This window comes from Hypomesus nipponensis, chromosome 24 (genome assembly GCF_054491055.1).
Source record: "Hypomesus nipponensis isolate SF chromosome 24, ASM5449105v1, whole genome shotgun sequence".
Taxonomy (NCBI): domain Eukaryota; kingdom Metazoa; phylum Chordata; class Actinopteri; order Osmeriformes; family Osmeridae; genus Hypomesus; species Hypomesus nipponensis.
The window spans coordinates 9,102,501-9,130,396 of record NC_140384.1 but is presented as its reverse complement, the minus strand read 5'-3'; the positions used below and the strand labels follow the sequence as shown (position 1 = coordinate 9,130,396).

Genomic DNA, 27,896 nt, shown 5'->3' with positions numbered 1-27,896 from the left:
CACACTGACACGCACACACTGACACACACACACTGACACACACACACTGACACACACACACACACACTAACACACACACACACACTGACACACACGCACACACTGACACACACACACTGACACACTGACACACACACACTAACACACACACACACTGACACACACACACACTGACACGCACTGACACACACACACACTGACACACACTGACACACACACACACACTGACACACACACACTGACACACACTGACACACACACACTGACACACACACACACTGACACACACTGACACACACACACTGACACACACACACACTAACACACACACACACTGACACACACACACTAACACACACACACACTGACACACACACACTAACACACACACACACTAACACACACACTGACACACACACACACTGACACACACACACACTGACACACACACACTGACACACACTGACACACACACACTGACACCCACACACTAACACACTGACACACACTGACACACACTGACACACACTGACACACACACACACACTGACACACACACTGTGTCTTGTCTGTACGCTCCCTCTGCGTAGTCTCGCATGTTTGCCTAATTTAAGACAACAGCAATTAGCTGATCCCGAGAAACAATGTGCCCGTGTCTCCGCTGGTGATGAATATGCAGAGGGGTTTAGAGGGGAGGGGGAAAGAGGGGAGGGGGAGAGAGGGGGCCACGGAGCTCAAGGGTCAGGTGACTTTTTGTGGGAGTTAAGATGGACTTTATTAGGCCAATAAAAACCCAGAGTGCTTCTTCTAATAGAGAGATAAATGTTCAGGCCATTGCGGGAGGACCTTCCTGCTGGACCTCTGTCACAGTCTCAATTAACGCTAACAAGAGAACAAAGGTAGCCAAATTTCCTCCCTCCTTTCTGCCTCCTCCCTTACCCTCACCTCTCTCCTCCCCTCTCCTCTCCTCCCCCTTTCTCCTCTCCCTCCTCCCCTCACCTCTCCCCTCTCCTCTCCTCCCCTCTCCTCTCCTCCCCCTTTCTCCTCTCCCTCCTCCCCTCACCTCTCCCCTATCCTCTCCTCCCCCTTTCTCCTCTCCCTCCTCCCCTCACCTCTCCTCCCCCTCCTCCCCTCACCTCTCCTCCCCTCTCCTCCCCCTTCCTCCTCTCACTCCTCCCCTCACCTCTCTCCTCCCCTCTCCTCTCCTCCACCTTTCTGCTCTCCCTCCTCCCCTCACCTCTCCCCTCTCCTCCCCCTTTCTCCTCTCCCTCCTCCCCTCACCTCTCCCCTCTCCTCTCCTCCCCCTTTCTCCTCTCCCTCCTCCCCTCACCTCTCCTCCCCTCTCCCTCTCCTCCCCCTTTCTCCTCTCACTCCTCCCCTCACCTCTCTCCTCCCCTCTCCTCTCTCCTCCCCCTTCCTCCTCTCCCTCCTCCCCTCACCTCTCTCCTCCCCTCTCCCTCTCCTCCCCCTTTCTCCTCTCCCTCCTCTCCTCCCCTCTCCTCTCCTCCCCCTTTCTCCTCTCCCTCCTCTCCTCCCCTCACCCCTCTCCTCTCCTCCCCCTTTCTCCTCTCCCTCCTCCCCTCACCTCTCTCCTCCCCTCTCCTCTCCTCCCCCTTTCTCCTCTCCCTCCTCTCCTCCCCTCTCCTCTCCTCCCCCTTTCTCCTCTCCCTCCTCTCCTCCCTCCCCTCTCCTCTCCTCCCCCTTTCTCCTCTCCCTCCTCCCCTCACCTCTCTCCCTCCCCTCTCCTCTTATCCAACACCTTGGAGACAAGCGTATGCCTTAAGACCTTGAAAAGGGATGTCAGGCTTCAGTTGCATTACATTTAGCAAACAGACCTTGCAGGCACACACACAGACTCACACGTCCCCTCAGGGCTGATGTGATGCATGCGAGCTTCAAGTGTGTGTAGTAACTCATCCCTTTGTCCAAACGAAGAGTTCAGGTCGAGGTCAGCGGTTTACACTTCATCCTCTCAACAAAGAAAAAGTTTACCCAGTTAGATTTCCACTCTGTGAGAGAAAGTTCCGCAAAGAACAAAAGGAGAGATAAACGTGGGCTGGTGGCCAAGATGAGAGGCCACCCTGACCCTAATTCAATCCATAATAAAGTGCAATAAAGTCTAATAACCTGGAATGATTTGGTCCATTAAAGGGGCACAGCCGGTTGGGAGATGGTGGGCGGCGTCAAAGAACCTTGTTTCTGTGAGAGGACGACTGGAGACGATCACTTCAGCTTGGAGTTCATCTGTGGCCTCCCCCCACAACACTGAATCAACCGACACAGGTAGGGGGGCGGAGGGAGTGAGGAGATGGGAGGGAGAGGGGAGGGAATGAGAGAATAAGAGGGGGAGAGAGAATTGAGAAGGTAATGGAAGAGGGATGGAAAGAGGGAGGGGGGGATTAATGGTCTGAGAGAGACGAGAAAGGAGATGAAGACAGGGGTTTGGAGTGAGGGAAAGAGAGATGAGGGTGAGAGACATAGGTGATAGAGCGTGCAGCAGAGAGAGAGGTGGAGGCAGCAGAGAAAGAGATGGAGGTAGTAGAGAGAGAGAGGTGGAGGCAGTAGAGAGACACAGAGGTGGAGGCAGTAGAGAGAGAGAGGTGGAGGCAGTAGAGAGAGGTGGAGGCAGCAGAGAGGGAGATGTGGAGGCAGTAGAGAGAGAAAGGTGGAGGCAGTAGAGAGAGAGAGGTGGAGGCAGTAGAGAGAGAGGTGGAGGCAGTAGAGAGAGAGGTGGAGGCAGCAGAGAGAGAGGTGGAGGCAGTAGAGAGAGAGATGTGGAGGCAGTAGAGAGAGAGAGGTGGAGGCAGTAGAGAGGGGGGTGGAGGCAGTAGAGAGAGAGAGGTGGAGGCAGTAGAGAGCGAGGTGGAGGCAGTAGAGAGAGAGAGGTGGAGGCAGGAGAGAGCGAGAGGTGGAGGCAGCAGAGAGAGAGGTGGAGGCAGTAGAGAGAGAGGTGGAGGCAGCAGAGAGAGAGGTGGAGGCAGTAGAGAGAGAGAGGTGGAGGCAGGAGAGAGCGAGAGGTGGAGGCAGCAGAGAGAGAGGTGGAGGCAGTAGAGAGAGAGAGGTGGAGGCAGTAGAGAGAGAGAGGTGGAGGCAGTAGAGAGCGAGGTGGAGGAAGTAGAGAGAGAGAGGTGGAGGCAGGAGAGAGAGAGAGGTGGAGGCAGTAGAGAGAGAGAAGTGGAGGCAGTAGAGAGCGAGGTGGAGGCAGTAGAGAGAGAGAGGTGGAGGCAGTAGAGAGCGAGGTGGAGGCAGTAGAGAGAGAGAGGTGGAGGCAGGAGAGAGAGAGAGGTGGAGGCAGTAGAGAGCGAGGTGGAGGCAGTAGAGAGAGAGAGGTGGAGGCAGCAGAGAGAGAGTTATAGTTCTCTCCTGGTCTCTTCAGCTGACCTGTCGTTTAGCTCCACTCCACAGACAGCTTCTCTCTGTCGGCACGGCAACGTTTACGTCCTCCAGATGGGCTTTTCATTGGCCTGTGGCAGGGGTGGCCGACACGCTAGCGACCCGCCTACCGGCCACACAGGGCGGGCATGGAGACACTGAGCAGCCATTGCCTCTGAGTGTCAGCAGATGTACGCTTGCTGTGAATCACAGGTTTAGCCGGAGCACTCTGGAGACAGCTAGCCTTGGGATGTTGATAGCTCAGGGGTGGAGCACTTGACTACAGACAGGCCCGGCTCCGGAACTGATCGGATGGGCGGGTATTTGGTTTCCACACGGTGGTGTTTTATATTAAACTCTCTCGTAGAGCCTCTTATAGCTACAATGTATGGCACCCCCCCTGGAGCTGACCCTGAGACCAGATCAAGAGTTTCCTTATGAAAACATATGCTTTGAATACTTTATTATTATAATCCCTCGTACAGTACAGAGTACTGACAGTTGGCAGATGGTGATAACTGAACCAAGGGAAAGCATAAGCATTAACTTGGCTGTACTGTTGCTGTAGGGTCATGATCAATGTTTATGATGACGTGACGAAAGAAATGGGGAATCCTACAGTTTGTCACTCGTACGGTTGTCCGGATTACTGTACTGTGTGTTGGCAACAGGTGCTCCTCTATTGAAACCCAACTGGTTACAAGGTGATCCGTTAGTGTATAACGTGTAATGGCAAAGTAATTAGATGGGTTCTGAGATGTAAAGCTGGAGATGAAAGCCTCTTAGGAATATTATAATTTCATTAGTGGGAAGAGAGGGGAAAGGTGACGCTGCCGGGATCTCTCCTCTCCTCCTCCTCCTGTGCCATCTCTCTCTTGTGTCCTCCTGTCCTCTCCTCCTTCTTCTCTCCTCCTCTTCCTCTCTCCTCCTCCTTCCTCTCTCCTCCTCTTCCTCTCTCCTCCTCTTCCTCTCTCCTCCTCCTTCCTCTCTCCTCCTCTTCCTCTCTCTCCTCCTTCCTCTCTCTCCTCCTTCCTCTCTTCTCCTCTTCCTCTCTTCTCCCCTTCCTCTCCTCCTTCCTCTCTCTTCCTCTTCCTCTCTCTCCTCCTTCCTCTCTCCTCCTCTTCCTCTCTCTTCCTCTTCCTCTCTCTCCTCCTCTTCCTCTCTCTCGTCCTTCCTCTCTCCTCCTCTTCCTCTTTCTTCTCCTTCCTCTCTCCTCCTCTTCCTCTCTTGTCCTCTTCCTCCTCTTCCTCTCTGTCCTCCTTCCTCTCTCCTCTTCCTCTCTTCTCCTCTTCCTCTTCTTTCTCTCTTTCCTCCTTCCTCTCTCCTCCTCTTCCTCTCTCCTCCTCTTCCTCTCTCTCCTCCTCTTCCTCTCTCTCCTCCTTCCTCTCTCCTCCTCTTCCTCTCCTCTCCTCCACTTCCTCCGGAGGGTTGAGGCTGGCCTCTGTGTGTGTGTGTTTGTGGGTGAGAGAGAGAGAGAGAGAGAGAGAGAGAGAGAGAGAGAGAAACGGATAGAGACAACGTGTGTATGTGTGTGTGGAAATGAATGAACGAGACCATTAATGAATTAAGCTACTCATTACAATGTCCTGCTCTTGTTGGTCATTAAAAAAACGCATGTATGATCTGCCACCCCGCCCTGGTGCAGTATGGGTAATTACGGTTAATGTGTCATCTCCGATTCCGGAGCGGGAGCGATGTGCTTCCGAGGGTCACGCCCACACGCCCCTCTGACCTCTTAATTTATTCTTCCGAACACTCTTATTACTCAAATTAAACACATTTCCATGGACGGAGAGTTCTTTCATATTCATGCTCCGCAGTTTGGTTAAAGCTAACTGTTTTGATGAGAAATAATGATGTGTTTGCCTTGCGTCAACCAAGTAGCGTCCTCTCACTTTCAGCCATGTTGAGACAGGGTTGACCGCAAGGCCTACGCGTGGCTTTGTGAAGATGTGTGTGTTATATGTTATTGTTTAATAACCCATGCTTCCTCCTTGCTGTTATATTCAACCTAACAGTGTGAGCACTCCATGGCTATTTGTTAAATCCCCAGTTCTAGTCTTTTCTAATGAGATGTGAAGGTTAATTTATCTTTACCTACTAACCTATAACATGCACACCAACACACATGCCAAACACACACACACACACACACACACGTGGGTTAATTAAGATGTCCTCATGTGCTATTAGGATTCCAGAGGCAGGTTTGACAGATTCAGAGTCAGAGGATCAGGGAGGCTAATTGATCCATTATTACAGCTCTTATTGTCTGTTAATTAGAGATGTTTAATTATACAGTTACACAGGAAGGGTCGTTCCACAGGAGCCAGAACAGAGAATTAACGCCACCACTCCTAATATAGATTAAAGACTTCCTGGAGAGAGAGCGTGTGTGTGGAGGGGTGGGGTGGGGGAGGGTGGATGTGTGTGTGCAGGCGGGTGTATATTTGTGTGTGTGTGTGTGTGTGTATTTGTGTGCCGGTGTTGGGGATACGTGTAGATGCGTGTGTGTGCACGTCACTTTCTGTGTGTGTGTCATTGTGTTATAGTGAAAGAGTAGAGGGGAAATTATATGCGGGAAATGTGACACGCTGGTCTGGAGGGGGGAAAAGGAAAACACAAATTACAGAATGAGGATGTGATGATTGGGAGAGTCAAATAAATAAAAAAGACCCTGTGAGTAATAAAAAAAAACCCGAGAGATGATTGGAGGAGAGATACAGAGAACAGATAGAAAGAGGAGCGCCCGCACGCGCTGATAATGACCCAAGCAGGTTTCAAGTCAAGCTCGCGCGTCCCTCTGCCACTTGTGCATCTCAATTATTTGTTCAGACGCTGGTGTGACAATGGCCGGGGCTATGGAAGCCTTTGGGATGCTAAGCAGGTAGGAAGGCCGAGCATAAGTCACTGTGAGCGGGCAGTACGGACCCCCTCCCCCGTTCACCTCCCCCGTTCACCTGACTTCAAAGACGGGGATTAAAGAGAAAGAGAGACAAAAGAAAACTTATCGTCTTCCAGTGCCCTCTTTTGAAGTTATGGAGATCCATATCCCCTCGCCTATCCATCTTTGTCACACACACACATACACACACACACACACACACATACATACACACACCCTCCGGGGAACGTTCATCCCCAGAACAGCTGAGCGGGATCGAGCCTCGTTGAACTACCAAAACCGAAGGTTCGTCATTAGACCAAGAGGACCGCTATCTCATCCTTATGCAGCCTGTCAGTTGTTCATTTTCAAGATTAAATGGATTGTATTTTTTTTCTTCAACGGCAGCTTATCATTTGATTTTCTGGCAGAGCAACAGGTGTGTCTGTCTCGCTGTCTCGCTCTCACTGTCGTTCACACACACACACGCGCACTCCCATGTGCACACTCCTCCATGGGTAGGCTACATTAAATTCTAATTTATTACGACAAATGATTGTTGATTAATAGCAAACGAATGAGATATCTCCCCTTTTGTGTGTAGTGTAACAAGAAAAAATACACAGATGCATTTCAGCCTTAAAATAAAATTAACGTGCAGCATGCCTTCACATGAACGGGCTATACTGCAGCATTCAGATGATTCAAACGATTTACAGTAAATGAAAAAGCCAGACACACAAAGTAACATTATGTATAGGTTCTTTATAAATCTGTTAAGGTCAATTATTTACAGCATTGCATTTTTCACATAAAGCACATACTCCGATGCTGTGTGTTAGGCTACTTTTAAATCTACAATTGGCTAATAATAGTGCATTAAATTGACATGAACTTCTGTATTAATATCAAACAAAATCTCCACAAAGTTGAGCAAATGTATTATTTACAAATTACAGATTTGCTAAATCTTTTGACATTTACTTATTTTTACGTGATTGGTGATCCTTAATCAAAACTGTCTTTGGGTAGGCTGTCTGATTATCTCGCCACGCATTTCAGATTTTCTCTCAAATTGTGCAAATAAATTGGGGGATATTATCAACAGAAATGCGTTAAGTGCTGGCCAGTTCCATTTTACAGTTAAAATAAAGTCTAGAAAATGATTATACATACACTATACATGATTATCGTTTCAGCGGCTTCATTTTGTTATGCACATTGATGCGCAATGTCACTATCTTTTTACGCTTCTAAGATAGTAGGAGAGACTGGTGGATGGCGTTGCCTTTGCCCTCCAGATGGTCCGAGCCGCCTTTCTCCAGCATCGATGGCGGAGAACAGAGCTGCACCGGGCCGGACGAGAGGCCTGACAGACCGGGCATTGGAGCCATAGACGGTGTGGGTTTGATGGGAACGGGCATGGCGGGCATGGTCTGTCCGGTGGCATGATGATACAGACCCTTCATGGACACGCCAAAGGGCGCGTACTCGGTGGAAACGGGCACGGCGCTCATGGAATCCGACAGCATACCGACGTGTGGCCACATGGAGTTGACCACGCTGCTGAGCTGCGCGGGCACCGGGTAGCCCAAGTGGTGCATGACCGAGGTAATGGGCAGTCCGCCAGTCATCACCCCCTTGTAGTCCCGGCCTATGATGTTCTCAATGGCGAAGGGGTGCTTAAACCCACCGGGCTGGCCGCAATTGATGCTGCCGTAACTCTGGAAGTGGGGGAGCCTCCCCACAGTAGCCCCAGGGCCAACCGGGTGCTCGTGATGCCCGCTGCCCAGCTTGCTCTGGTGGTGAAAGTAGTGCATCATTGGGGAGCTCTTGCAGGTCATGTGCTCAGAGCGCAGAAGCTTGAAGCGCTTGCGCCTCCGGAGAAAACTTCCATTCTCGAACATGTCCCCGCAGTCCGGATGAAGGGCCCAGAAGCTGCCTTTACCCGGTTGGTCCGGTCGACGCGGAATCTTGATGAAGCAGTCGTTAAACGACAAGTTGTGGCGCAGGGAGTTCTGCCATCTTTGCGTGTTCTCCCGGTAGTACGGGAAGCGGTCCATGATGAACTTGTAAATGTCACTTAGGGGGAGCATCTTCTCTACGGAGTTCTGGATAGCCATCGCCGTCAGAGAAATGTAGGAGTACGGAGGCTTCTGGTCGCTGTACGAGTTCTTTCCCGGACGAGGCATGATTTGATTATTTCTTTATAACTTTTTTTCTGCTTGCCCTGACCTTGACGCTCTGTCAGACGCAGTTTTCGAAACTCCTCCAAAGTTCTATGACTTCCGTGGACTTAAATCTGGTTTCAATACGTGGAGCTGCATTCAGAAATGCAAACACGCAATACACAATATTTGTTCCTAATAAGTCACTTCCCCCAAAAACGTAGAGCATAAATCTCAATCTGGAAAACTTATATTGGAGTTTTTTTCTGTCATTTTACTCCAAAGCGCATACGACTTCAATCTGTGCATAAAAGGAACACTATCCGTTTATTTAAAATTCCTTTGCCGGTGCACCCAAGATGTGTTAGAGGACAATCTCTGACTGTGTAGCGCGAGGAGTTGACGATGCTTCCTCGCGTCAGGGCTAGCGCTCTCCGTGTGTGCTTCCGTGGCCCTCACGCACCGTTTTTGTATTGTTGGCAGGCGCGAAGAGACCCCTGCAGGTCTCGCTTTATTATCACATGGCACCCAGGCACTTAGGGACACATCAGGGGAGGAGGATAAGGGAGAGGAGGGGGGGCAAGTACAACAACAGGGAGTATAAGGAGGGCGGGCGGTTTTGAGCTCATCCACGCGCCTTCAGCCCGTGGCAACCAAAGAACCACCACGCGCGTGCCCCAAGAGGGGGATTGGCCGGGTCCTCGGCGAGGAATCATCCTGATCATAATGATGATGATAACAGTGATAATAACTGTAATTATCATCATAAAGTGAGATAACGGAAATGCTTAAATGTGGAGTATGGGGAAATGCTGACGTTTTATGGAGTAAAACATGTATGTATTTTTTATATGTTTATTCAGAAAATTATCTCCATACATTATTTTTTGCAAATTGTGAAAAAATAAACGACATAAATGGCTTATTATTGCAGCATACAAATCACCATCTGTGTTGTTTTTAGTGCCGTAATTGCACTTTCATTTACATTGACAAATCTAAAGAATACAATAGGGTAATTATGATCTCTTGAGTATTATAAACTTTAAGGTGTATTAGGCTAAATAATGATTTGATACTTTTTTATTATTATTTCTTTTTCTGTCCCGCCAAATATATCTTTACGGCATTTGTGTCTGGCTGTCTTTTTTTATCATGGAGCAATTAAGTGCATCCTCTGCATAGCTCAAGGTTTACTTTCATGGTTTGAAACAAAATGCTTAAAAAATAGTTTCGTTCAGTTTGACTGCAGTTTTAGAATGTCTCTCCCCCCCCCCCTCTCTCTCTCTCTCTCTCTCACACACACACACACACTTTCACCCTTTCACCAGCCACACACACACCATGTTGTTGGAGATTAATTGCAGAGAGCGGCCTCGTGGCAGCCAACCTGCTGTCTGTCTGTCTAAACAGTCTCTTGTGAATCTTACAAGGATATAAACAAACTTCCTCCCTCCTCTGAGTTCAGGTTAACGGAATAACAAAAGCTGCTCAGGCTCTTTCACGGCCAGGTGTCACGGCTCGGCCCTTGACGGCACCCGTCTACTCGCTCGCCTCGCGGGCCCCGAATACATTACAATAATTAAGCCTTCCGTGATTTACCTTTCCTTGGAGAGACGTCCAACAATGTAATTAAAAGCAAGCTTGTTATATTAGGTATGAATATTCAAAACGGTGTCAATTAATTAGCCAACAGATCTATCCCATTATGTCTTGCGCCCGCCAAGTCCTTCAAGACACCTAAAGGGTCACCGGTGCTGAAGGAGAGCATATTTTACAACGGCCGTTGGCAAAGTATTTTAATGGCTCGGTTAAGCACCTCTTTGTGTGTACTTTTGCATACGAGAGCGCTTTTAAAAACACATTTTAGTATAGGCTAAATAAAGACTGCATTGTTTTTGTTTTTTTTTGTCATACGCGCGATCTGAAAAATGAGTTGGAACTCTGAGGCCCGCAGAGGCTAACGTGGGTGAGCACATCCGCTTTACACGCGCGGGAAAGATCAATATTAAATCTGTTTTCACAAAGGGGGCCGTTAAGTAGACACCGTGCTCATATGCATAACAAAATTAATTAGGTAGTCTTCTCAGCATCCAACTCCTGGACAAATAACTAGTTGTAAAGCGCACCTTCTGGGCATACTGAACATATGCCGGAATTATCCTTAATTGACTAATTACATAAATTACTCATTAATTTTACAGCACATCAATTATAAAAGATATATCAATTAATTTTGCATAAATTACAGCTGCTGCACACCGCCGAAACAAGGTAGGGGGTGGAAGAGCCGGGAGGTGTATTGAGGGGATGCGGTGTGTGCGCGTGTGTTGGGGGGCGGAGGACGGGGTCGTCTGTTTGTTTCGATAGTCTAATAATTATTTGTTCAGCTCAGGGCAAGATATTCTCTCACCGTTTCCCATTTGAAAAGAGATAATGGCAATTATAATAGGAGTGTTAAAGACCCCTCGTGAAGTCATCACGGGCGCATCGCGGCGGAGCGAGCCATTTAAATCAATTAGTAGGCCTATTGTTTCCAATGAAAATGAGCCGGTTTGGGAGAGACGACGCGAGACTTTACCGTTAGTAATGGGAAATGATTTACTGGCGACGCTTAATGCGCCGTGATATCTCTATTTCCCCATAAAACAGCGGGTGGACGGGGGTGGAGTGGAGGGAAGGGGGACTTAAAGGGTCTTCGCACTGTCTTTTAAAGTTACTAAAAACTTGGATTAAGTTTTATCGACCCTAAAACCTACAGTCAGAACTGCTGGGTAATAATGTGGCTTGTTGAAACTGCAGGGTTACTTCTAGCAATGTTGGGTCCCATGGCGCCTAAAACATTGATCAGATCAAACTCAACCCCCAGACCCACTTTTCCAGTTTGATGCGCTCATCCATGGGTTGACGTTTGTGCACCTGTCAGCTCATCTGAGGTGAAATGTTGTTGCTGACTGTACAAAACTTTGATGGCAGTAATAAGGTAATTACACAGGCAACTCAGCTACCAACAAGCTCTCTCTCTCACTTTATCTCATTCTCTCTCTCTCTCTCTCTCTCTCTCTCTCTCTCTCTCTCTCTCTCTCTCTCTCTCTCTCTCTCTCTCTCTCTCTCTCTCTCTCTCTCTCTCTCTGTCTCTCTCATTCTTGCTCGCTCGTTCTCTCTCTATTTCACACTCTCTGTCTCTTTCTGTCTCTCTCTCTTTCACTCCTGCTCGCACTCTCCCTCTCTCATTTGATCTATCTTTCTCTCTCTGTATCTCAAGGCAGAATGAGAGATGACCAACCAGGTCATGCTGGGGTAGAGGTCAGAAAAGTCATGCTGGGGTAGAGGTCAGGAAGGTCATAATCAAGGCCGCTCAAATACCAGGGCATCACCCTGGGAGTTCCTGGTTCTATACTCTCAGATGCTCTAACAGCTGGGTGAGGTCTGGGGCCTTGCCTCTAACAGCTGGGTGAGGTCTGGAGGTCTGGGGCCTTGCCTCTAACTGCTGGGTGAGGTCTGGAGGTCTGGGGCCTTGCCTCTAACAGCTGGGTGGGGTCTGGAGGTCTGGGGCCTTGCCTCTAACAGCTGGGTGGGGTCTGGAGGTCTGGGGCCTTGCCTCTAACAGCTGGGTGAGGTCTGGAGGTCTGGGGCCTTGCCTCTAACAGCTGGGTGGGGTCTGGAGGTCTGGGGCCTTGCCTCTAACAGCTGGGTGAGGTCTGGAGGTCTGAGGCCTTGCCTCTAACAGCCGGGTGGGGTCTGGAGGTCTGGGGCCTTGCCTCTAACAGCTGGGTGAGGTCTGGAGGTCTGGGGCCTTGCCTCTAACAGCTGGGTGCAGTCTGGAGGTCTGGGGCCTTGCTTCTAACAGCTGGGTGGGGTCTGGAGGTCTGGGGCCTTGCTTCTAACAGCTGGGTGCGGTCTGGAGGTCTGAGGCCTTGCCTCTAACAGCTGGGTGCAGTCTGGAGGTCTGGGGCCTTGCTTCTAACAGCTGGGTGGGGTCTGGAGGTCTGGGGCCTTGCCTCTAACAGCTGGGTGTGGTCTGGAGGTCTGGGGCCTTGCCTCTAACAGCTGGGTGAGGTCTGGAGGTCTGGGGCCTTGCCTCTAACAGCTGGGTGAGGTCTGGAGGTCTGGGGCCTTGCCTCTAACAGCTGGGTGAGGTCTGGAGGTCTGGGGCCTTGCCTCTAACAGCTGGGTGGGGTCTGGAGGTCTGGGGCCTTGCCTCTAACAGCTGGGTGAGGTCTGGAAGTCTGGGGCCTTGCCTCTAACAGCTGGGTGGGGTCTGGAGGTCTGGGGCCTTGCCTCTAACAGCTGGGTGAGGTCTGGAGGTCTGGGGCCTTGCCTCTAACAGCTGGGTGAGGTCTGGAGGTCTGGGGCCTTGCCTCTAACAGCTGGGTGAGGTCTGGAGGTCTGGGGCCTTGCCTCTAACAGCTGGGTGAGGTCTGGAAGTCTGGGGCCTTGCCTCTAACAGCTGGGTGAGGTCTGGAGGTCTGGGGCCTTGCCTCTAACAGCTGAGTGAGGTCTGGAGGTCTGGGGCCTTGCCTCTAACAGCTGGGTGAGGTCTGGAGGTCTGGGGCCTTGCCTCTAACAGCTGGGTGTGGTCTGGAGGTCTGGGGCCTTGCCTCTAACAGCTGGGTGAGGTCTGGAGGTCTGGGGCCTTGCCTCTAACAGCTGGGTGAGGTCTGGAGGTCTGGGGCCTTGCCTCTAACAGCTGGGTGGGGTCTGGAGGTCTGGGGCCTTGCCTCTAACAGCTGGGTGAGGTCTGGAAGTCTGGGGCCTTGCCTCTAACAGCTGGGTGGGGTCTGGAGGTCTGGGGCCTTGCCTCTAACAGCTGGGTGAGGTCTGGAGGTCTGGGGCCTTGCCTCTAACAGCTGGGTGGGGTCTGGAGGTCTGGGGCCTTGCCTCTAACAGCTGGGTGAGGTCTGGAAGTCTGGGGCCTTGCCTCTAACAGCTGGGTGAGGTCTGGAGGTCTGGGGCCTTGCCTCTAACAGCTGGGTGAGGTCTGGAGGTCTGGGGCCTTGCCTCTAACAGCTGGGTGTGGTCTGGAGGTCTGGGGCCTTGCCTCTAACAGCTGGGTGAGGTTTGGAGGTCTGGGGCCTTGCCTCTAACAGCTGGGTGGGGTCTGGAGGTCTGGGGCCTTGGCTCTAACAGCTGGGTGTGGTCTGGAGGTCTGGGGCCTTGCCTCTAACAGCTGGGTGTGGTCTGGAGGTCTGGGGCCTTGCCTCTAACAGCTGGGTGGGGTCTAGAGGTCTGAGGCCTTGCAAGGCTTGGCAGGGACATCCAGGCTGGGGAAGTGGGGACTGGTGTCCAGGAGCTGGAGGAAGCCCATATAAGGGTCAGTTTCTGGTCTGTCTGAGTGAGGGTGGGTGGGAATGCTGGCTGTCATAGGGCTGGGAGTGCTTGATGGACTGCCTATCTCTGTCTCTCCATCTCTCTCTCCCTCCCTCCTCTATGTCTCTCTCCATGTCTCCATCTCTCTCTCCATCTCACTCTCTCCCTCTCTATTTCTCCTTCTCTCTCTTCCTTCCTGTCTTTCTGTGTGTGTCAGCATGATACTGATTCATGCTCAGGTCTTGTCCTGGATCATGTTCTTGTTGGGTTTCGGACGGTGTTTGCAGCACAAACCAGGAAGGAAGGACAGTCCAGTCTGATGTGTGTCTGGCAGCCTTGGTTTCACTTGTTTAAATGAGCTTACGATTAGATATAATTAAAATAAAGCATAATTTTATTGTGGTCATCCATAGAGGGCAAGGGCAATGTCACCTGAGAAAGTTCTGTTTCAAAACCAAAATGATTAATTTTATGACCCCAGATATATTCACTGTCCATAAAAAAAAAAAAAAAAATTCTGACCTGGCATATTTCCCAGATGTGTGTGTGTGAGGTGTACATTAGATTTCAAACTCAGATCCTATAGCTTTAAAAGTATTTTAAACCGCATAAGTATTTGTATTTTTGTTGTTGTTCAATTACCCTGATCGGACTGAATGGCATGTTCTTTTGGACAATATTGTCTATTCAATCCGAGTCGTGAGAAACGAAGCCACACAAGCGCAAACCGGTACGTGCACCCATCCACATACACGCACACACACACACACACACACACACACACACACACACGTAGTGAGGCCTTATCATCAGTTATTTCGACACGTTTACTGCGCTGCATTCTGCTTCTCTGTTGCCGGACACGACAGGGCGCTGTCCATCTTGGCAGACTGCTCTCCCGTTACGAGGTGCCTCGTTTCAACCGGAGACGTTTTTCTCATTGGCGGGAGCGACTCCAGCAAAGGGTACGCGGTTGGATTCATTGAGCGCGTTCCCGCTGGATATTTTCCCGTCACACCCACTCCATCTCGGGGCAGCCCAGGGAGTCAGGACCACTAGCTGAGCCAGTGCTGCAGTGAGCGCAGCGGGGGGACGTAGTAGCGCATCGGCGCGGCGAACACACCAGAACCAGCGTCGTCAACTTGCACACGGAGACGGTTACAGCGTCACAGCGCACTTACAGAGTGCCGATATGGATGAATATTTGCGGAGGGCTAAGCGTACGCTGGTGAGTTATCCTACACAGCCGCTGGACAAATATGGTTTTGTTGGTAAATGAGATGATGACGTAGGCTACGGAAGGGTGCTACAGGCAGCGATCCTGTTGCTGCAAAGCGCGCGTGCAGCCTCCCTCTCACTTGTCTCTCCAAGCACCTGTAGAACTACAGAGACTAGCCTAAGTCGATTATTTTGCCAAACAAGCGAACTCCATATTTATTCATTATCCCTAAATTACAGCACATCAGGGAGTGTGCGAGGAAGGAAGTCACGACAAGAAGCTTCTGTATGACCGGTTTCACAGTTCATAGATAGGGAACCTGTTTTTGCTGGACATATTTGCATACAGGCCTGAACGAACCGAAATGGCCTACAGGTCTCAGGCAAATCACCGGAAATTTAGCATCGAAACAGAGGAATGATGCATCATTTAATTGCAGGTGTAATGTGTGCTGTGTGTTCATTGCAGTTTGTAGACATCTCAGTGTTACAGTCAGCCAAATATAGCGCTTGGTCAGACTTGTTAACTTTAATAAGTTAATGTGTAAATGGGTGTGGCCTTCCTCCAGGGAAGCATTCTGATTGGCTTGACATTCCTCAATATACTGAACATGAGCAACACAGAGATGGCCCTGGACTAGCAGAGAGAGAGAGAGAGAGAGAGAGAGAGAGAGAGAAAGAGAGACAATGGAAAGGGAGAGTAAAAGCGTTGTTACTCAGAGGTGAAATAACAAGTTTATCCGAGGACGCGCGTGAGGGTAAACCTGAGAGAGGTGGAAGGAGAATGAGGGCCAGATGTGGGTCGGAGCGATGCTTCGGTAGTGAGTCACAGGCTGGAAACACTGAATAACACGTTCCCCAACTTCTGAACTGATCCCCTGCTTCCTCCGTGTACCTGCTGTCTCTCATTCAAGTTCTCCCCCTTTCGCTCCCTTCTCCCTCCATCTTTATTTTCTCTCTCTCCATCTATCTGACCCCCTCCCCCACCCCCTCCCTCTCTCTCTCTCTCTCTCTCTCTCTCTCTCTCTCTCTCTCTCTCTCTCTCTCACTCTCTAACCTTGTCCATATCTGTCTGTCCAACACAGCAGTAATTCTTCTCATCCTTCTCCACGGTGCATGGCATTCACCCAGAACACCCATACCACTAATAGGCTTGGCTTTAAGTGCTTACTGGACCCACCTCTCTCCTCCCTCTCCTCCATTCCTCCATCTGTCTGAACCTGACTTTCTGTCTCTCTCTCTTTCTCTCTCTGGCATGGCGCTAAGTTAATGTGCTGAGTGGTTGGTGGTATTTGGTCCTCTGGTCCTCCTTCACTCTCTCTCACACACACACACACACACACACACACACACACACACACACACACAGGGGGCTGTTTGAGAAGCAGCACTTTGTTCCGGTCTGGGTAGGGTGGATGGGGTAGGCTGGGTCAGAGCAGGTGGGTGAGATCGTCCTTCAGGCTGGGTCAGAGCAGGTGACCACACTCAAGATCCTCAAAGAGAGTGTGCAAGGGTGTGTGTGTGTGTGTGTGTGTGTACAGCTCGATTAAGTGGCAGTGTGAATCAGGGCTCAGTAAATGGGGGTGAGGTGGAAATCTGCTGTAGATCAGCTGTAGTCAATGAGTGGAGTCTTCAGTGCTGGCAGCTTTATATCATCCTAGTTGAATCAAAAGACCCCACCCCCAACATCTCTTTCTCTCTGTCTGTCTCTCTCTTTCTCTCAATATCACTCTAATTCTCTGCCTGTCTCTCTCTCTTTGCTCTCTCCTTCTCTATCATCCTCTATTTACTTCTCTTTCTCTCTGTCTCTCAGTCTCTTGATATGATCACCATCTCTGGGGAAGAGGAGGGAGGGGAGAGGGGAGAGGGGTGAAAGAGGGAGAGAGAGCTTCGATCTGCCATAGCAGATCCGTCAGTTGGACCGCATCTCCCAGTTTAAAAATCAGACCAAAAAGTATCTGTTTAGAATGGCTTTTACTGATTCTATTTCTTGATCTGTATGTTTCACTGTGGTGTATGTTTGTGTTTTCATACTGTTTTGTTTATGTGTTTTTATGATGTATGGTGTGCGTGAGTGCCGTGAAAGGCACCTAAAAATAAAGGCATTATTATTATTATTTTGATTATTATAGAGATCACAACCAGAGAGAGAAACAGTGAAACAAACAGTGATGCTACTGAAGAGTGTAGAAGAGAGGAGGGTAGCAAATGGAAGAGAGGACAGGGAAAGAGGAGAGGATGGGAGAGGAGAGGAGAGTAGGGGAGGGGAGAGGAGAGGAGAAGAGGGGAGAGGAGGGGAGGGGAGGGGAGAGGATGGGAGAGGAGAAGAGAGGAGAAGAGGGGAGAGGAGGGGAGGGGAGAGGAGAGGAGAAGAGGGGAGAGGAGGGGAGAGGAGGGGAGGGGAGAAGAGGGGAGGGGAGGGGAGGGGAGAAGAGAGGAGAAGAGGGGAGAGGAGGGGAGAGGATGGGAGAGGAGAAGAGAGGAGAGGAGAAGAGGGGAGAGGAGAGGAGAGGAGAGGAGGGGAGGGGAGAAGAGGGGAGAGGAGGGGAGGGGAGAGGATGGGAGAGGAGAAGAGAGGATAGGAGAGGAGGGGAGGGGAGGGGAGGGGAGGGGAGGGGAGGGGAGGGGAGAGGAGAGGAGAGGAGAGGAGAGGAGAGGAGAGGAGAGGAGAGGAGAGGAGAGGAGGGGAGGGGAGAGGAGGGGAGGGGAGAAGAGGGGAGGGGAGAGGATGGGAGAGGAGAAGAGAGGATAGGAGAGGAGGGGAGGGGAGGGGAGAGGAGAGGAGAGGAGAGGAGAGGAGAGGAGAGGAGAGGAGAGGAGAGGAGAGGAGAGGAGAGAAGAGAAGAGAAGAGAAGAGAAGAGGAGAGGAGAGGAGAGGAGAGGAGAGGAGAGGAGAGGAGAGGAGAGGAGAGGAGAGGAGAGGAGGGGAGGGGAGGGGAAGGGAGGGGAGAGGATGGGAGAGGAGAAGAGAGGATGTAAATGTTGAATTGAGATGAGTTTACTGTAGCTGCAGTACAGTGCAGTGTGTGTTCTCTCTTTGGTCTGTGGTGAGTCTACTGCAGTGGAAGGAGATAGCGAGTGGCCTTTTTTCACTAATGCATCTCTTCCTTCTGTGGTCATCTGGAATCGACCTGCTCTCCCTCCCTTTCTCTCTCCTTCCTCCCTTCTTCTTCCTCTCCCTCCCCCCCTCTCTCCCTCTATTACCCCTCTTTATTCTTTATGTCTTTCTTTTTTCCCTCCCTCCCTCTCTCCCTCTGTCTTTCCGTCCCTCACCCCTTCATTTATTTCTCACCCACCCACCCTCATAACCTCACTGATCCCTATATCCTGCCTTCCTCTCATCCCTCCCCCTCTCATCCCTTCCCTCTCTGCTCTCCCTCCACCCGTAATATGAGTCTTGCCTGGCAAAAAGAAGATATGAGCATGTTCAACTGATACCATCCCTCCCTCCCCTTCCTTCCTCTCCTCCCCCCTCCTCTCTTATTACAAAGCTCACCATGCAGATTATCAGGCTCATCCATGTGGCGAGGGTGTGGAGTGTTTCTGTGTGCTGGGTGAGGGAGGGAGCACTGAGAGCTACTCTGTATGCTTTGCACACACACACACACGTGCACACACACACACACGTGCACACACACACACGCACGTGTACACACACACACAGCCAGTGCAGTTTATACAGAACTGTACACATCGGTACTGACCAGATCAAAGCGTGCTTATTCATGTTCCTCATTATTTATGCATGATACCCCTGCAGTACTGCACTGTCACCCTGTCACACCGCTGCAGTAATATCACCTGTCTGACAGATCACACTGCTATCTGAGAGCACCACAACACCCTCGTGACTAAAGACCCCTGTGTCGGGGGGGGTGTGTGTTTGGGTGAGGGTGCGTGCCTGTGTGTGTGTGTGTGGGTGTGTGTATGTGTATGTGTGCATGTGTGTGTGGGTGTGGGTGTGTGTATGTGTATGCGTGCATGTGTGTGTGTGTGTGGGTGTGTGTATGTGTATGCGTGCATGTGTGTGTGGGTGTGTGTGTGTGTTTCCAGCTGGAGGGGTCTGGAGTTCCTCTAGTCCATGCAGTTCTTGGAGGACCAGCTCCTGATGTGGACGTGGTGGCATCAACACTGAGCTATGCCTACTACCTCAATCAGGTGTGTGGACTAGAGCATCTTGTCCTCTGTGTTTGTGTGTGTGTACATGTGTGAGTTTGTGCATGTGTGTGTGTGCATGCATGCCTGTTTGTGTGTGTGTGATATGTAGTGTTTACCGTGTGTGTGTTTCAGAGGGTGTCGTCAGAGTGTGTGTGCGTGCCGGTGCTGTGCGGGCGGCGCGGTGAGTTACCGGAGGGCACAGCGTGGTTCCTGCGCAGGGTGAGTGTGTGTGAGGCGTCTCTACTGTGGAGAGACGACATCAACCTGCTGCAGCTTAACCAGTGTGGGAAGCTGTCCCTCACCCTGCTGACCGACGGCCTGCTGGACAGGTACCCAACACACACACACTAGCACACACACACACATTAACACACACACACACTAACACACACACACACACACACATTAACACACACACACTAACACACACACATTAACACACACATACACATTAACACACAGACACACACACACGCAAACAAACACACACACAGAGCCACACACGCAACCAAGCGCACTGACACATTCAAATGGACACGCACGCACACACACACATTCAGTCGTACCCTGACCCATTAGCGATGCAGGATGATCATTAGCCCCTCCCCCCCTGTGTCTCAGCTCAGACTTCCAGGCGCTGGAGTCCAACATCCTGCGAGTGGTCCATCGCCACGGGCAACGGGATGCTGAGGAGGGGGCATCGTCCACGGCGACGCTGGTCGCCAGGGAGATTCTTCAAGAAGCAGCCGAGCGTGTGGCAGGGCCGCTGGGGGAGGTGCTGGGAGGTGAGGCCCGTTGGCGCCCCCCGGAGGGAGTAATGGGGCGATGCAGGACACACACAAATCCTTCGACATGACTCGCTTAGCACGCACCAGGGGGGGTTGTTGACCAAGAATAGGGGAGAGGGAGAGAGAGAGAACAATTGAAAGAGAAAGAGAGGGAGAGAGTGGGGGAAATAAATGGAGAGATGGAAAGAGAGAGGGAGAGAGAAAGAGAGAGAAATGTAGAGAGAGGGAGTGATGAAGAGGGAGAGAGGCATAAGAGGAGGGATGAAGAGGTCTGGATGAAGGACATGTCGAAAGAATAACTAGTCCTGACTTCAAGAGAAGGAGAATCATGTTGTGTTTGTCTGTTGCCTTCAGGCACTGTACTCTGACTGGGCAGGTTTGTTTGTGTGTGTTTGTATGTGTGTGTGTGTATCTGTGTGTGTGCCTATTTGTATAGTGTGAGTATGTGTATGTGTCTTTATGTATTTGTGTGTGTACAGTACGTGTCTATAAACGCGTGTGTGTGTATATGTACGTATGTGTGTATGTATTTGTGTATGTGTGGGTTTAGGAGATCTTATTCTCTTGTGTCAGTGTAGAACTGCACATGTGACAGATCTTAGCTCTCCAGCCCTCACTTCACCATCGAGCATAATGTACCCAATGTACTCTGTGTCTATGTGTGTGTGGAGGATGGATGGATAGAAGGGAGGATAGAAGGATGAAAGGGAGGATAGCAAGGAGGATAGAAGGATGAAAGGGAGGATAGCAGGGAGGATAGCAGGGAGGATAGAAGGATGAAAGGGAGGATAGCAGGGAGGATAGAAGGATGAAAGGGAGGATAGCAAGGAGGATAGAAGGATGAAAGGGAGGATAGCAGGGAGGATAGCAGGGAGGATAGAAGGATGAAAGGGAGGATAGCAGGGAGGATAGAAGGATGAAAGGGAGGATAGCAGGGAGGATAGAAGGATGAAAGGGAGGATAGCAGGGAGGATAGAAGGATGAAAGGGAGGATAGAAGGGAGGATAGAAGGATGAAAGGGAGGATAGCAGGGAGGATAGAAGGATGAAAGGGAGGATAGCAGGGAGGATAGAAGGATGAAAGGGAGGATAGCAGGGAGGATAGAAGGATGGATGGAAGGATGAAAGGGAGGATAGCAGGGAGGATAGAAGGATGAAAGGGAGGATAGCAGGGAGGATAGAAGGATGAAAGGGAGGATAGCAGGGAGGATAGAAGGATGAAAGGGAGGATAGCAGGGAGGATAGAAGGATGAAAGGGAGGATAGCAGGGAGGATAGAAGGATGAAAGGGAGGATAGAAGGGAGGATAGAAGGATGAAAGGGAGGATAGCAGGGAGGATAGAAGGATGAAAGGGAGGATAGCAGGTAGGATAGAAGGATGAAAGGGAGGATAGCAGGGAGGATAGAAGGATGAAAGGGAGGATAGCAGGGAGGATAGAAGGATGAAAGGGAGGATAGCAGGGAGGATAGAAGGATGAAAGGGAGGATAGCAGGGAGGGTAGAAGGATGAAAGGGAGGATAGCAGGGAGGATAGAAGGATGAAAGGGAGGATAGCAGGGAGGATAGAAGGATGAAAGGGAGGATAGCAGGGAGGATAGAAGGATGGATGGAAGGATGAAAGGGAGGATAGCAGGGAGGATAGAAGGATGAAAGGGAGGATAGCAGGGAGGATAGAAGGATGAAAGGGAGGATAGCAGGGAGGATAGAAGGATGAAAGGGAGGATAGCAGGGAGGATAGAAGGATGGATGGAAGGATGAAAGGGAGGATAGCAGGGAGGATAGAAGGATGAAAGGGAGGATAGCAGGGAGGATAGAAGGATGAAAGGGAGGATAGCAGGGAGGATAGAAGGATGGATGGAAGGATGAAAGGGAGGATAGCAGGGAGGATAGAAGGATGGATGGAAGGATGAAAGGGAGGATAGCAGGGAGGATAGAAGGATGGATGGAAGGATGAAAGGGAGGATAGCAGGGAGGATAGAAGGATGAAAGGGAGGATAGAAGGGAGGATAGAAGGATGGATGGAAGGGAGGATAGCAGGGAGGATAGAAGGATGGATGGAAGGGAGGATAGCAGGGAGGATAGAAGGATGGATGGAAGGGAGGATAGCAGGGAGGATAGAAGGATGAAAGGGAGGATAGCAGGGAGGATAGAAGGATGATAGGGAGGATAGCAGGGAGGATAGAAGGATGAAAGGGAGGATAGCAGGGAGGATAGAAGGATGAAAGGGAGGATAGCAGGGAGGATAGAAGGATGAAAGGGAGGATAGCAGGGAGGATAGAAGGATGAAAGGGAGGATAGCAGGGAGGATAGAAGGATGAAAGGGAGGATAGCAGGGAGGATAGAAGGATGGATGGAAGGATGAAAGGGAGGATAGCAGGGAGGATAGAAGGATGAAAGGGAGGATAGCAGGGAGGATAGAAGGATGAAAGGGAGGATAGCAGGGAGGATAGAAGGATGAAAGGGAGGATAGCAGGGAGGATAGAAGGATGGATGGAAGGATGAAAGGGAGGATAGCAGGGAGGATAGAAGGATGAAAGGGAGGATAGCAGGGAGGATAGAAGGATGAAAGGGAGGATAGCAGGGAGGATAGAAGGATGGATGGAAGGATGAAAGGGAGGATAGCAGGGAGGATAGAAGGATGGATGGAAGGATGAAAGGGAGGATAGCAGGGAGGATAGAAGGATGGATGGAAGGATGAAAGGGAGGATAGCAGGGAGGATAGAAGGATGAAAGGGAGGATAGAAGGGAGGATAGAAGGATGGATGGAAGGGAGGATAGCAGGGAGGATAGAAGGATGGATGGAAGGGAGGATAGCAGGGAGGATAGAAGGATGGATGGAAGGGAGGATAGCAGGGAGGATAGAAGGATGGATGGAAGGGAGGATAGAGGGAGGATAGAAGGATGGATGGAAGGGAGGATAGCAGGGAGGATAGAGGGATGGATGGAAGGGAGGATAGAGGGAGGATAGAAGGATGGATGGAAGGGAGGATAGAGGGAGGATAGAAGGATGGATGGAAGGGAGGATAGAGGGAGGATAGAAGGATGGATGGAAGGATGAAAGGGAGGATAGCAGGGAGGATAGAAGGATGGATGGAAGGATGAAAGGGAGGATAGCAGGGAGGATAGAAGGATGGATGGAAGGATGAAAGGGAGGATAGCAGGGAGGATAGAAGGATGGATGGAAGGATGAAAGGGAGGATAGCAGGGAGGATAGAAGGATGAAAGGGAGGATACAAGGGAGGATAGAAGGATGGATGGAAGGGAGGATAGCAGGGAGGATAGAAGGATGGATGGAAGGGAGGATAGCAGGGAGGATAGAAGGATGGATGGAAGGGAGGATAGCAGGGAGGATAGAAGGATGGATGGAAGGGAGGATAGAGGGAGGATAGAAGGATGGATGGAAGGGAGGATAGCAGGGAGGATAGAGGGATGGATGGAAGGGAGGATAGAGGGAGGATAGAAGGATGGATGGAAGGGAGGATAGAGGGAGGATAGAAGGATGGATGGAAGGGAGGATAGAGGGAGGATAGAAGGAAGGATGAAAGGGAGGATAGCAGGGAGGATAGAAGGATGGATGGAAGGGAGGATAGAGGGAGGATAGAGGGATAGAAGGATGGATGGAAGGGAGGATAGAGGGAGGATAGAGGGATAGAAGGATGGATGGAAGGGAGGATAGCAGGGAGGATAGAGGGATGAAAGGGAGGATAGCAGGGAGGATAGAAGGATGGATGGAAGGGAGGATAGCAGGGAGGATAGAAGGATGGATGGAAGGGAGGATAGCAGGGAGGATAGAAGGATGGATGGAAGGGAGGATAGCAGGGAGGATAGAAGGATGGATGGAAGGGAGGATAGAAGGATGGATGGAAGGGAGGATAGAGGGAGGATAGAAGGATGGATGGAAGGGAGGATAGAAGGATGGATGAAAGGGAGGATAGAGGGAGGATAGAAGGATGGATGGAAGGGAGGATAGCAGGGAGGATAGAAGGATGGATGGAAGGGAGGATAGAAGGATGGATGAAAGGGAGGATAGAGGGAGGATAGAAGGATGGATGGAAGGGAGGATAGCAGGGAGGATAGAAGGATGGATGGAAGGGAGGATAGAAGGATGGATGAAAGGGAGGATAGAGGGAGGATAGAAGGATGGATGGAAGGGAGGATAGCAGGGAGGATAGCAGGGAGGATAGCAGGGAGGATAGAAGGATGGATGGAAGGGAGGATAGAGGGAGGATAGAAGGATGGATGGAAGGGAGGATAGAGGGAGGATAGCAGGGAGGATGGAAGGGAGGATAGCAGGGAGGATAGAAGGATAGAAGGATGGATGGAAGGGAGGATAGCAGGGAGGATAGAAGGGAGGATAGAGGGAGGATAGAAGGGAGGATAGAGGGAGGATAGAAGGGAGGATAGAGGGAGGATAGAAGGGAGGATAGCAGGATGGATGGAAGGGAGGATAGAGGGAGGATAGAAGGATGGATGGAAGGGAGGATAGCAGGGAGGATAGCAGGATGGATGGAAGGGAGGATAGAGGGAAGTATAGAAGAGGGTTGTCTCCACTGTCCTGTGCTCCTGGTCTCCAGAGGCCTTGAGGCTGGAGTCGGAGCAGCTGGGTGGTAAAGCAGGCCATAGGTGGGCGGAGCTAGAGGACCTCCTGCGGAGCCTTGAAGAGCGGAGTGGCCACGCCCCTTGTGATGTCAGGACAGGTCAAAGACAGGAAGAGGCGGAGCTTCAAGGTGTGTTGTTTTTCCACTTTTACAGTTACGAACTTGTAATGTTTTGTTTCGTTTAGTTTTTGCTTATATGATAGATACCCAGTAACATATTTGTGTACTATTTTGTGTGTGTGTTTATATAGCTGTCACATGGTGTTGTATTGTACTGTATACGTGTGTGTGTTTGTACTTGTGTGTGTTGGTTTGGTGTGTGTGTGTGCACGTGCCTCTGTGTGCGTGTCGTGAATAGGTGAGGACATGGACCAGCTGCTCTTCAGGGATCTAAAGGAGTTCTCTGATGGAGAGATGACTGTGTCCTTCAGCACAGTGTCTGCAGACCTGGAGGTACATTTACATTTACATTTAGTCATTTAGCAGACGCTCTTATCCAGAGCGACTTACAGTAAGTACAGGGACATTCTCTTCGAGGCAAGTAGGGTGAAGTGCCTTGCCCAAGGACACAACGTCATTTGGCACAGCGGGGAATCGATCCAGCAAACTTCTGATTACTAGCCCGACTCCCTCACCGCTCAGCCATCTGACTCCCTAGGTAAGGACCTCCCCTCTCCTCTCCTCTCCTCACACTGCTCTGCCACAAAGTGGCCAAATGTGTGGCGGTCAGTTGTGGCACAACATGCAGTGTATAAATGTCCAGAAGTCGCATCTAAAAAAGGAACTTTCCAGACCAACCGGAACCTCAGTCGAAAAAACTTGGCGACTTCGATGAATCTGAAACTAACTTGGGAGAAGAAAAGGTCTACTTACTCTGTCTGTGGAGAGGCACACGTGAACAATCATGCTAATTCATGCAGGTCCTCTGGAGTGTAGAGAGAGTGGTGCTAGAGTCGTTAGTGGAGCCACAGGTCTGGTGTGGCCTGGTGTGTCTGCAGAGAGAGCAGGTTGAGATGCTCTCCTCTATGTAGGCCTTATGGTAATCCTCACTGGGACATAGCCTGCTCTCTGCTTCCTGTTCCCAGCATCCCAACAGCTCACCTGGCCCGGGCCCAGACCCACACACACACTCTCGCTACGCACACACACACACATGTATATGCACGCATGTGCACGCGCTGGCACGTGCACGCATATGTACCCTCACACACACATGCGCAGGAACGTACACACACACACACACTCGCTCACGGAGGGTAAAGTCACTCTTCACTTCTGCTCTAGCATCCGACTCACTCCCTCCCCCCACACCCAACTCCCTTCCAGCCTCTCTCCCTGTCGCAACTTCTAATGCGACTCCCGAAAAATTCATTTATTATTTCTTTTATATCTCTTCCCAAAGCTCATTTTTCTCCCAGGCTGCCCGGTGTGCAGTGTTAGGGTATGTGCAGAATAAATGATATCTGTAGCTGTGGGGGAGAGCGCTGCCTCCCTCAGAAACTACCTTACGTCCAAGGAACATTAAACATCACATCCTCGTTTAGCGAATAAATAACCATTCATTTGAATGGCTTTGTGTGCGCCGGACTTCTGTGCATATTTTACCAGCGCAAGCGGAGGCCCCATTAGGGACTTAATATAGAATAAATGGCCGGGGGCGTGAGTCAGACGGCCCCAGACCCAGCAGCCTCATGGTGGGACACTAATGATCTTCGAGGGGCTACTGCCGAAACCGTTATATGCATGTCATTTGCGATATGTATATATTTATATATTATTTTTTAATTGTGTTTGAGAAGTACAAAACGATAAGCGTATCATTTAGGTCTGGGGGTTTCTTGGGTAGTTTCTTTTTTTTGTTGTTGTCGCAAATGCTTTTTCAAAAACTAAATAAATTTGATTCAATTAGTCCGTAATGGTGTGTGTGTGTGTGTGTGTTTAGGCGGATACAGAGGGAGGGATGTGAGATTTGTACAAGTGCTTTAAAAAGCGATTTGGAAGCCGCTGATTGTCTTGTTAGCATAAGAGGGAGTCCCTGATACTGTGGTCTTGGTAGAAGGACGTCCTGGGTACTGACATCAAACAGCTACAGTTTGGAGTGACAGACTTCTTCTATGGACGGGGGGAGGAGTCATGAGTCATGGAAGGTTTCAATGTTTTATGGTTTTGTAAACAAAGTCATAGGGTGAATAAAGCCATTGAGCGATGACGGCATGTAGGTTTGTCCATGTGACCATGTGTGGGGGTTGGTGTGCGTGTGCAGGCATGTGTGTGTGTGTGTGTGTGTGTGTGTGTTGGCCTGTGTCTGTGTTCTGTCCATGCAAGCCAATCAGCTCTAAGTGCCTGTGGGACAATTGTATTTATTGTTTTTCAATGTACAGTCTATCTTTCTTCTCCTTATGTCCTTTTCTTTTTTCCTCCTTTCCTCGTCTCCTCTCTCCTTTCCTGAAGCCTCGGCCACTAGCAGTCTGTCTCCATCCACACGACACATTAGACACATCCTACAGTTTAGTTATGTACACCAGCATTTAATAGTAACGACTTAGAATTTAAGATGTTTACGTTTATATCTGTGCCGCAGTTTATATCTGTGACACAGTGAGGTCTTAATGTATGAGTGTGTGTCTGTGTGTGCACACCAGACATATTGAGGTTTTGGTGTGTGTGTGTGTGTGTTCCACGGCCCAGTAATTAGTGTTGGCAGATGAGGCGTTGGTGGGATGAAGAGTTTGCACGCTGAGGAGTTGATGAACTGTAGGAGAAAGGGGGGCCTCAGGCAGCTCACACGTACAGCTTAGCATATTCATGAGTGTGTGTGTGTGTGTGTGTGTGTGTATTTTACTATGTGTTGACATATGATGTTTAAATGTTGTTGTTTTTTGGTAAGTTTATGAAAGATTCTGTATTTATATCATTTAGTGAAAAAGCTCGACTCAGTTGTTGTCTTTCGTGTCAGGGTTAACGTGTGAGGCGTCAGGTCAGAACGTTCGAGTGCTCCTAACGTTCTGCTCCCGTCTTCTCCGGTTTCTTCCGGTTGTCCGTGACGCTTACCGTCGTGCTTGTCGAGCCAACTTTGTTACTGATAACATTGTTTGTTGTCGTCGTCGTTTGTTGTTTTTCCTCCAGCTCTCCTGTTTGTTTATGCCAGACCAGTTTTTTCCAGCTCCGCCTGCAAATAATGATGCTGTGCTAATTGTGGGCCTGCAGACAGAGAGCTGCTGGAGCCTGGCTGATGAGGCCTCACCCTGGGACAGCAGGTGCAGGACAGCCCTCCGAGGGACACAGATTGAAGGCCTCCTCTCTCTCTCTCTCTCTCTCTCTCTCTCTCTCTCTCTCTCTCTCTCTCTCTCTCTCTCTCTCTCTCTCTCTCTCTCTCTCTCTCTCTCTTTCTCTCTCTCTCTC

The 27,896-nt window shown here is 50.3% G+C and overlaps 2 protein-coding genes across 2 annotated transcripts in view; one reads left to right on the top strand and one right to left on the bottom strand.

The window, feature by feature from the left end:
• Positions 1 to 27,896, top strand: part of LOC146233116 (uncharacterized) — a 50,915-nt gene that overhangs the window by 2,213 nt on the left and 20,806 nt on the right. The window contains 6 exon segments of the mRNA XM_084690031.1: positions 2,233 to 2,283; positions 19,006 to 19,110; positions 19,243 to 19,439; positions 19,732 to 19,895; positions 24,471 to 24,623; positions 24,853 to 24,947. Coding sequence (XP_084546157.1) covers positions 2,233 to 2,283; positions 19,006 to 19,110; positions 19,243 to 19,439; positions 19,732 to 19,895; positions 24,471 to 24,623; positions 24,853 to 24,947 — 765 coding nt within the window.
• foxb2 (forkhead box B2) lies at positions 7,351 to 8,661 on the bottom strand. Its single transcript, XM_084690565.1, has one exon. The coding sequence runs from the start codon at positions 8,446 to 8,448 to the stop codon at positions 7,510 to 7,512; it is 939 nt and encodes a 312-aa protein (XP_084546691.1). The 5' UTR covers positions 8,449 to 8,661; the 3' UTR covers positions 7,351 to 7,509.

Bases quoted from the DNA above. Each gene is read 5' to 3' on its own strand.
- foxb2 (XM_084690565.1), bottom strand. From the start codon at position 8,448: ATGCCTCGTCCGGGAAAGAACTCGTACAGCGACCAGAAGCCTCCGTAC.